Source organism: Condylura cristata, unplaced genomic scaffold (assembly GCF_000260355.1).
Source record: "Condylura cristata isolate star-nosed mole 26May11 unplaced genomic scaffold, ConCri1.0 scaffold00045, whole genome shotgun sequence".
NCBI lineage: Eukaryota > Metazoa > Chordata > Mammalia > Eulipotyphla > Talpidae > Condylura > Condylura cristata.
In genome coordinates this window covers 3713095-3724782 of record NW_004567146.1, presented here as the reverse complement: position 1 = coordinate 3724782, position 11688 = coordinate 3713095, and the positions used below count along the sequence as shown (strand labels likewise).

The following is an 11688-nucleotide window of genomic DNA, read 5'->3' as shown; positions in this document are numbered from 1 at the left end:
GTGTGGTAGGTAAAAAAAAAAAATTGTTAGGAAAACTAAAACCAACTTTTAGACTATAAGAACAAAATTGTGATTGCCAAAAGGGAAGCAATTGAGTTCTTAAGTCAGGTAAAAGGAGTCAACTGTATGTAGATGGAGGGAAACTGTATGTAAATGGAGGAAAACTGGCTGTTAACATAATATAGTATATATAGATGTTGATCTATATCCCTGTATACCTCAAATCTATGTTTGTATCAGTATATATTTATATCAGTATGTCACTATGTAAACATTCCTATAGAACCACAATAGTCACTTTAAATGTAAATGGACTGGACTCATTAATCAAAAGGCACAGAGTGGGTTGTTGGGTCTGACAAATTCCTGTTTTCTCCAAGAGACCTACCTAAGTTTAAAAAGTGGTTAAAGTAAATGGTTGGTAAACAGTCCTGCAAGTAAATGGTACCCACAGAAAGTATGGGACAGACATAGTTATGTAAGATAAAATAAACTTCCAGTTAAAATAAACTAACAAGAGATGGAATAAACATTATATCACGATTAATGGATCATTACATCAGGAAGCTATAACACTAATCAGTATATATGCACCAAATAATAATATAACAACTATTATATTAAGAAACCTTAAAACAGATAAGAACTACAGCACATTAGTGAGAGGGGTCTTCAGTATCCCAGGTATATCAACAGACAGATCAATCAGACAGAAAATCAAAAAGGAAGCAATAGTCTGTTATGAGTAGTTAGAACAGATGGTCCTACTAGGCCTTTATAGGTGACCAAAAGGCTGACTACACAGTGCACATGGAATATTTTTCAGCATAGCCTACATGTTGTGTAGCAAATAAATATGAAGAAACCCTGTCTGATCAAAATACTATCAATATTGAAGCAATCACAAGAAGCAAGCAAAAAATTTTCTAAATAGGTGGAGATAGAACAATACTACTAGTGACTGAGTATTAGGTTAATAAGGAATGTTAAAAATCCTTGGAAACAAAGTAAATTAAAGATATGACACCTACCAAATAGTAAGGCCTACAGAACAAGCAGTAGTAAGAGGGACATTAATAGAAATAAAGGTCCACATTGAGAAAAAAGAAAGCTCAAAGAAGTAACCTAACCTTATATCTGAAGTAAACAGAAAAATAAGTGAGACAGAAGGCTTAGGACAAAAGAGATAATAAAATTCACAGCAGAAATAAATGAAATAAAAGTCAGAAAGAAGTTCAAAAGATAAATGAAACCAAAAGCTGGTTCTTTAATAAAGCATACAAATCTCTAAATAGACTCACAAACTAAAAAAAGGGGGAAAATTTGAATAAGTAGAATCAGAAATGAAAGATGGCAAGTTACTAAAGACAGTAACAGAATGCTAAGAATGTCTTTATAACAACAAATATGAAAATCAGGAAGAAATGGACACATGCTTAGGAGTATACAGCTTTTCAAACTGAATTAGGAAGAAATACAAAACCTAAATAAATTACAAATAAGAACATTGAAACAATAATGAAAAGTCTCTCAACATACAAAATCTCCAGGCCAGGTGGTTTTTCAAATAATAATTCTACCAAAACCTCAAAGTAGAGCTAATACCCTTATCAAACTCCTCAAAAAAAAAAAAAAAAAACTGAAGGAGAGGAAATTTTCCCATATACTTTTTATGAGACCAACATTACTCTGATGACAAAAACAGACAAGGACATCACAAAACAAAAACAAAACAAAACCAACAAAAAAACTGAGCGATATCCCTGGTGAAAACAGAGGCAAAAATCCTGAACAAATCATTAGCCAACCAAATTCAACATCCATTAAAACATACTAAGTGGGATTTATTCCAAGATGCAAGGATGGTTCAACATACACTAATCCTTCATAAGATTCACAATATCAACAATTGGAAAGACAAAGATCATATAATCATACCAGTGGGTATAGTGGAGGCATTTGACAACATTCAGCACCCATTTACAATTAACATTTTATGGTAAAACGAGAACAGAAGAAAAATACTTTAACATAATAATGGCCATATATGCCAAACCCACAACTAGCTCATATTGAATGGTGAAAATATGAACATTTCTCCTATAAAATCAAGTCATGACAGGGTATCCACTCTTACCATTACTGCCCAAAATAGTATTGGAATTCCTAGCAAGAGCCTTTAGACAAGAGAAAGGTATAATAAATACAAATAGAAAAAGAAGATGTGATGGTATTACTATTTTTATTAGACAGTATCATATATATCAGAAAACCATAAAGACCTCACTGAAAGCTATTAGAAATAGTAAGTCAGTATAACAAAATGGCAAGTTACAAAGTCAACATACAAGTAATAAACTACAAAATAATGAAATCAGGAAAATAAGTCCATAAACTATTGAATAAAAAATATTGAATGTATATGAATAAGCCTAAAAAGGTAAGTAAAGGATATATTTAATGAGAACTAAAAGACATCATTAAAAGAAATAGAAGTCACAAAGTGATGGCAAGATAGCCACGACTCATGGATTGGAATAATTAACATTGCCAACAAGTCAGTCTTTATCCAAAGCAAAATTGTATGAAGGTTTAATGCAATCTCTGTCAAAGTTTCAATGAAATCCCTCAAATTAATAGAGCAAATATTATTGAAATTTATAGGGAATCATAAGACCCTGAATATCAAAATCATCATGATGTGTGAAAAGAGTAATGGGGGTCTCATGCTCTCAGGCTTAACACTATACTAAAAGGTTATAGTCATCAAGATAATATATTTTTGGAATAAAAATAGACATGTAGACCAACTGAAGAGAATTGATGGCCCAGTTATAAAGCAATTTTTTTCATTTTTCTTTCTTTTTTCTTATTATTTTATATATGTTTTCAGCATTCTTCATTTGTATACAATGTATGCTTTATCATCTTGGGTGTAATCCTCATGGAGTTCCCACTACCCATTCATGTATGCATCATCACCATTGGCCCTTGTGCTTTTCCCACCCCTATTTTGATCCTGCTTTCTCCTCCCTCCCTGCAGAGTATCACTGGTTTATAGTTGCCTATTGATCTAGTTAATAATATGGTCTGGTACATTTGTAAGCTGCAGAGAACAGAAATTCACAAACATGGTAACTATGTGAAGGATGTGTTTATCTTGATTTTAAGAGTCATTTGACATTGTGTATGTATGTCAAGTCAAAGCTTTTCTATACATTTATACTTGTCAATTGTATGACAGATATAATTGTATATTATATGATATTTGATTATTCTTCAGTGGGCTAAATTAATCCATTTCTATCAATATGGACTCATGGATATTCATTTTATAACTGGGTAATGATCCAATACAAATATTTTTATCTTGCTACATAATTCATTCTACTGTGGACATTGGGTTTCCTTACATTTCTGTCCTGTTCCTCTTTGACATACCCACATCTTTGTGTGTGTGGTATGCATATGCACACTTATTTATTGGTATTGTGGGATCCTCCAGGTTCTGCACTCTTGCCTTGATTTGATAGTGTCATTTTGTTGAATTTCTCAGTTTGATTGTTTGTATATGGGATTATCCCTGGGTTTTCAGGTTTTTAATTCAGTGTGGTAGGTTAATATTAATGATACATTTGTTGCTTAGATTTGAATTTATTTAATGACAAATGACGTTAAACGTCATTCATACATTCTTTTTAACTTCTGCATTTCTTCTTTGGTGATGTATCTATTGAGATATTTGCCTCATTGAAAATAGGGTTGTTTTCTTAATATTGAGCTTTAAGGACTTTTCCACAATTTGGAATTAAGTCCTTTACGAAGGACTTAATATATATATTGCAAATATTTTTCCTAACCTGTGACCTCTTCTGGGGGAGAGGTGAGTAGTAAGCAAAATCGTCAGGGTGCAAAATACACTGTGGGGAGGGTTACAGGTGTCTTGAGGTGGGTGTGGTATGGAAGACATATCCTGTGTGTCTGAGTCATATGTAGCATTTCAAACTAATTGCCTTCATGAAAAAAAAAAAACAACTAAGAACAATAACTGAACTTCACTATATTCATGAAGATTGCATTTTGAGTATGAACAACTACAGAAAGGAGGGTAAACAAAAACCATGATAAAATCCTGGAGCCCTTCTTGTGGCATAGTGAGTTAAAGCACAGCACTGCAAAGCTAGTCGTAGCCACTTCAGTGTGAGTTCAATCCCCTGCCAGTGGGGATCCACATGGCACAGCAGACCTCTCCTGCACCCCTCCAGTGTACTTAGTCCATCTGTCTGTTCTGCTCCCCAATGTCTTTGGTGAATCCTCTCACCAGAGGATTCTGGTGAATGCCCCTGCACCTCTGGCCTGTACCCCAGTTCTGTATGTATAATTAAATCTTAAAAAAAAAATACTACTTCCTATCTACTATATTTGGAAACAAGCAAGCATCGAACACACTAACTAAACCCCACAAAACAGAAAATAAGAAATGGCTAGGATATAGAGAAAATGAAACCCCATGGATTGTTGGTAGGTGTATAAAATGGTGCCACTATGTTCAAAAATAACAAGGCAGTGCCTCAAAAAGTTTAAGCATAGAATTATCATACAACCTACCAATTTCATTCACTGATATTTACTAAAGAGAACTGAAAATAGGTACTTAAATAAAATTTTATACATGAGTGTTCATAATAGCACTAGTCACAATAACCAAACGTTAAATATATGCAAATGTGCATTAGATGATGAATGGATAGACAGATGTGGCCTATTCAGACAGAGGATTTTATTCAGCAATGAAATGATGATACACTGACAACACTTCAGAATGTATGATGTCGAAAACACTAAGAGTGAAATAAATCAGATATTGAAAATTACGTATGTATGTTCTCATTTATATAAAATATCTATAATAGGCAAATTCATAGAGAGAGAAGCAGATGAGTGATTCCTGGGATTAGGTGTGACTAGTTCAAGTGACAATTGCACAATATTATAATCATTCATAAGGTCACAAATTTTACCCTTAAACGAATTAATTGTCTGTTAAGTTAGTTAAACAAAAGCAGGTGGGTTTCAACGCTAAAAAAAAAAATAAATGAGGAAATGATATTTTTATTATAAGTTAATATTTCAGTCACCTTCTGGTTTGCGTGTAGTTTCATCATCTCATTTAGCTCAGGATTACCTTTCTCTTTGCTTGGTCTTGTTAAAATGATATAGTCATGTGTACTTAGGTATTAAGTAGATATTCACCAAGCACTTAGTAACATTAGAATAGCTGAAAGCAATTTTTCTAGCAAAAATCAATTTTGTTGAAATGGTGTGTTGAAATAAAGTTCTTGAGCTAAGAATGTGTAGTGTTTGGTCTTCTGTGTATTCCTGTTGCTTCTCTGAGCAGCCTATCATTCGTTCAGTAGCATGGTATGATTTTTGGGAAAGAAAAAAAAAAAAAAAAAAGATTGGCCCTCCCTGGTGGCACAGCGGGTTAAAGCACAGCACTGAGACGCTAAAGCCATTTCCGCATGAGTTCGATTCCTGCCTTCCCCGGAGGAAATCCACATGGCGAGGCAGACCTCTTCTGGCCCGCCCCCTGCTCCCCTCAACAGTGTACTTTGTCCATCTGCCTGTTCTGTACCCCACTCTGTCTCTGGTGAATCCTCTCACCCTCTGCATCTCTGGCCTGTATCCCAGTTCCATATGAATAAATAAATAAATCTTTTAAAAAAAAAGATTAAAGAACTGGACTTTGAGATAAGAAATTAGTGACATTTGAATATTTGGCTATAGGTTTAGCAGAGTGATTTTGGCCATATATTAAATTTCCATGTTATTTAATAATAGTATATCTGAAATGGGGAGGGTAGCTATACCCATGAACTAATGTGCAGGTACTGTGTTTCATGAACACTCCATATATATATAGTTCCACTAGAATTTTTAATGGCTCTTACTAATGAACTTGTTAATTAATAGCTATTCCCTTTTCACTGGGTTGGTCGAAGTGATACTAATAGACTTTAAAATGTTAGGAGACACTGATCTTTCTTGAAGATACTTTTTCTGTCATATATTATTACACAGAGCTTCCCTTGCTTTGCATTTATTTATTAACCCAAACTTTTATTTTTTACTTTGCTCTTAATGTCATGAGAATTAAAATGGAGTTCCCATGGTAACTGGGCTGGGGACTCAGGTCACTGAGTCATCAAGTGATCACCAAAAGCTGTGAATAAAGCTGGAGCATCATGAGAAAAACTAACCACATAGAGCACAAAGGAAAACATTCCTTTAAAAATCTAGTAATATGAAAATATTCATTTCTGCTGTGCATTGTCTTTAGTCAGGTAAGTGGGGATGAAATACTTATAAATAATAGGCTGCTGAAATTTTCAGTTATTTTTATTTTAAAAGTAAAGCTTTATTACTGGTGCCACAACTTTATAAATGTCTCCTACCCTCTCAACCACCCTCCTCAGTCTCATCTCTGTTCTACTTTTCAATTCAGGGAGCACTTACTGAACCCCTACAGTACCAGTCTCTCTAAATGAAATGTGAAATTTCTCTTAAAATTGCATTGCTCCACAAACAGATTGTGCATGATATACGGAAATCTTTCTTGGTCTAGTGTATATTTTACACTAAATAATTATAAGTTTCATATGTAAGTTTTATATATCATATTTCTAGAATTTTGTTTTAGTTAAATTACAAATTATATATTCTATTTTGTAGGGAATACTGAACTAAGTGTGAATGTGTACATTCTTAATACTGCCCTAGGTTCATAGTTTATTGAATACCAACGATATTCTAAGAATTGTAATGCCACCATTTTATAACAAGTAAACAAATTATTTCTGAAGTATTCTTTACTGAGAAAGCCTTTCAGAAATATCCATGCATTTATGTATATGCGTGCCTACAACTATCTAAAAGTTGCTGTGAAAGTGACCTCCCTTTCCCAATCTCAGAATTTCCTGTACCAGTATTTATGAATAAGACACAGTCTCTGGTCTCAAGAATCTTATGGTCCTAACAGCGAAGACACAGAAACTTGCCACCTGTAATTACAATGTTATGAAAAGTATTATAAGCAACTTGCAGGTGTAATGTGGTAGGGAAAGAGAATGAACTAGTGGAGACTGAAGGAGAGGGAGTGATGCACAACTCATGGGTGCCGTTAAAATTGTAAAAAAATATGAAATAATCAGCCAAGTGAAGAAAAGGTCAGGAATACCTTTGGTATAAAAGAAAAGTGTGCATTGATTTGGTGATGGGAAACCCGTGGGGATTACAATTGAGATGAAAAAAAAATGTGAAAAATGATGTAAAAATAAACTTTTTAATAAAAAAAAAAGAATTAAAAATAACATTAAAAAAAAAAAAGAAAAGTGTGCATCAATCAGAGCATTTCAGAACTAGTGTTCTAGAAATTGATGAGTTTTCTGAGGTGGAGAGAAAGAGTAGTGTCTGGGGCATGACTGTGTACACACTACAGTAGCTGCAGGCATCAGCCAAGGTGCTGTGGCAGCCAGAGAGGCAGGTGAGGAGTCTGAATCAGTGAGCAGCAAGAGAAGACTCTGGGCCTCTCCCCACTTTGTGTTACTCCAGCTGCTTCCCTTTTCTGTGATGTTTTTCCTTACTTCTTTAGATCACTCCTTTTCCTTTACTTTCCCTGTGCCTGACCTTCTCTCTCTCCTGTTGTCACTTTCCATTGTAGTATCAATCAACCAAACAAATATTTATTGTAAAGAAACTAGTAGTTGTTGACTACTTTCAGATATGATTATTTTTATTTTAGGAATGAATCTTTTCCAGAGAATATTTTCCATGTTGGCCTCTTGTGATTTCTGATAATAGTTGTTAACATAGTTTTAAACTTTAGTGCATTATTATTTTAGTTTTTTAAGAATCATTTATGCATAAAAGAACTGGGTGTAATCTAGAGACCGGGGTGGGAGGAGGGAGAGTGAGAGGATTCTATAGAGTGTGGGGAGCAGATTAGGCAGAATTACTGGAATACACTGCTAAGGGGAGCTATAGGAGGACTGGATAGGTCTGCTGCCCCATCTGTTAGCTCCATGATCTGTTTAAAACTAAGGCCATCAAGGGGATGGTACTGAGATTTACACCCTAGGTACCAGGGAGTCTCTTTAATGCACTTATAATTTTTAATTGATGGGTATTGTCATTGCTACCTTCTAGTTCAAAAGAAAGTATACCTTGAAATGCTGATTTTGGTATAAAATGCATTTTTATTTTAAAACTAATACATGATGATTTTAACTACTCATAGGAAACAAAAATATAAAAAACAAAAACCCAAAAATATAGACACTAGGAATTGAAAGCCATGAGAGGGGATCGATTGGTCATATTGTGTACATGATCAAAACGTGAAGATAGAAACCACTGGGCCTTTGCAGTGACTGCTGCTGTTTCACTTGGAAAATCATTCTTTGCTGTTTACTGAGTGATGATTTGTTCTCCCATGCTCAGTCATGCCCTGTCTTTCCTTACCAGTTATTGAGTGACAAATTCTCCATCTGAGTTCCTATGTCAGCATCTCCTAGCATCATCACTGCACTGTTTCTTTTTGGCTCACGTACTGCTGTATGTCTATGAATTTCCTGCTGGCCTTTCCTGCCTGCTTGGCTGCCCTCTCTTTCTTCTTGGCTGTTGTGATCATTGCCCACAATATGCTGCTTTGCTCCTGAGGCTATGCAGATTTGCGTTCTTAAGAGACCATGTGGAGTGACATGGGGAGGCCAGTGACATGAGAAATACATAATGAAGGGCCTGGTAAGCTGGGGGTGGTAACACAAGTGTGGAATCCATGACATCGTTGAGGTGCCCAACAAGCATCAGTAGTTTGGATACTTAAATATCAAGTAGTTTAAATTATATGATGAAAAATTAATTAGTTGATATCATATTGTACTTTCTAAAATTGACAGTTGACCTTTGTACTTACTAGGAATCATTTCATATGGTTTAAATTAATAAATGCATATAATACAGAGATGAACTACCATTGAATTAAAGATCAATATAATCCTCATTTTAAAGTGATGTAGGTTTTAAAATTGATCAATTACATATTTTTTATCATCTATTCATTTTCTCAGTAAGTGTATTTTAAATATTGGCCTATAACTCAGCATTAACTATGGACATAAATTAATATACTGATCCTTTGTTACTTGATATGTGAGTGCCATGGATTCATTGTTAATTCTCTATCATGGACATTATTCTACTTGTAGTTTTTAAAATAAACATTGGTCAGTATACCTCATACCTGAATTTTGACTTAACATTCATAATTACTCTAATAAAATATTTTGTTATTATTTACAAGTTAAGAGAAGTTTTAAACTTTTTATTTAGCATGTGTCTTCTTGGAGAGTGGTATCAGTTTTCACTGTCATTATCACGAAGTATTTATTTCCTTACAGACTCAAATACAATGCATCTATTTTTAAAAACTAAAATTTGATAGTTCCCTGCAGCACCACTGTTTGTATTGAATTGATTTATAATGGCAGTTTTAGTTTTCACATAATTATTGTGTAAGAATTTTTTTTCCTTTGTTGATAGTCTTCATATGTTTTGCTTGATATTCCATACATTTAACTTTTGAGTACACTAATTTCACATTAATCACTAATGTGATATTTAACAAGTAGATTCTATAGTTTGTTTTTACTTTTACTTATAGTACTTATGCCTCCAAATAAAAAAAATATATTGACATATATATTTGTGCACAGTCTTCAAAATATATGCAGAATTTACTGTGATTTTTATTATGTTATAATACTATCAATAATTTCTTTCCTGATTTTTGTAATAGGTCAGCTTACAATGGATTTTCCATCATAATGTTTGCTGTTTAACGTTTCAATATTCAATTGAATACTAGCGTTATGTTGAGAGGCAGAAATCTGAATTTGCCAAGTTTTCTTGTGCGGGCACCATAAATAAATCACCCTGTCCACACTGATGAGAAATATGTCTTCCATATTCTTCTGAGAGGTAACACTAAGTTAATTTAGATCTTTCATTCCATTGTTTACATTGAAACTTTTGTTACTGATAGCAGAAAAATGGTGAATCTTCTGCTTAAATGCCCTCCACTATCCTTGGTTTTTAGATGAAAGCAGAGTTCTCGTCATGGATGCAAGATTCCATCTTATCTGGCCTATTACTATCGATGATCTCTATCATTTATTTTCTTTCCCACTCGCTTCCTGTTCTGGTTCTTTGTAAATGGCATGTCCAAGTCTTAGCTACTTGACTATCTGTTCAGTAATATCTCGGTCATATTAGCAGTGTTAGAAAAAGCACCTCAGTGATGAGTCACTTGTTCTGAGAGTACTTTGCTCTTTTCCTTTACATCAATCCTATAAATTGTGCCTTTATTTAAAGCTATTAATGTCTGCATCCAGCGTTAGTCTTTAAAATCCCTCCATAAAAATTTATGCTGTGCCTTACAGCCTGACATAGTGGTTGACATATAGTAGAAGCATGTTAGGAATATTGTTTATGATTACTGGGGATTTTAGTTGAATGGAGATATTAATGGATAACATTTCTCAAAAATACATTTTGGCTGTGAGTGAAGATGTCTCCTCTATTTGAGATTCAATATTATTGAATTACTCAATGTTCATTATATATAAATGTTTGATTAAAAGTTGTTCTTTTGTTTTTGTTGTTTTAGGCATCACAAGAAAAAAGCTAATGTATGAAGCAAATTACTCTGCAGTGTCTCAATTTGTATTACTTGGACTTTCTGCCTCTGTCCCCATGCAGCATTTCCTCCTTCTCTTCTCTACAGTGTTTTATGTAACCATTTTTCTGGGAAATTTCCTTGTTGTGCTTGCTGTGATATTTGATCCTCATTTACATTCCCCCATGTACTTCCTTTTAGCCAATCTCTCATTTATTGATTTCTGTCTGTCTTCTGCAACTGTTCCCAAGATGATTTCTAACCTGTCCACAGGACAGAAGACCATATCCTTCCCCGGATGTATCATGCAGATATTCGTCCTGCATCTCATGGGTGCATCTGAGATGGTGGTGCTCATTGCCATGGCCTTCGACAGATATGTGGCCATATGTAAGCCCCTGCACTACATGACTATCATGAGCCCAAGAATATGCATATTGCTTGTGGTTTTTGCTTGGATTGTAGGCCTCATTCACTCTGTGGTGCAGCTAGCCTTTGTGGTCCATTTGACTTTCTGTGGTCCTAATGAGATAGATAACTTTTACTGTGACCTTCCTTGGTTTATTAAACTTTCTTGCATGGACACTTACAAAATGGAATTTATGGTAACTGCCAACAGTGGTTTCATTGCCCTGGGTTCTTTCTCCTTATTGATTATTTCCTATATCTACATCCTGGTCACTGTGTGGAAAAGTTCTCCAGCTGGTTTGTCTAAAGCCATTTCTACTCTGTCAGCTCATGTCACTGTGGTGGTTTTATTCTTTGGGCCAATCTTGTTTTTATACATATGGCCATTTCCCCCAGTGCCAGGGGATAAGTTTCTTGCTGTTTTGGATTATTTGATTACTCCCATTCTGAATCCTGCCATTTATACATTGAGAAACAAAGATATGAAGGCAGCAATGAGAAAACTGAGTAGCCAGTTATTGAGTTTGAGAAGCTCTCTGAAATAG

At 34.4% G+C, this 11688-nt stretch overlaps 1 protein-coding gene across 1 annotated transcript; it reads left to right on the top strand.

The window, feature by feature from the left end:
- Positions 1–10746: 10746 nt before the first annotated feature.
- On the top strand, positions 10747–11688 carry LOC101630408 (olfactory receptor 4F6-like). Its single transcript, XM_004694583.1, has one exon. The coding sequence runs from the start codon at positions 10747–10749 to the stop codon at positions 11686–11688; it is 942 nt and encodes a 313-aa protein (XP_004694640.1).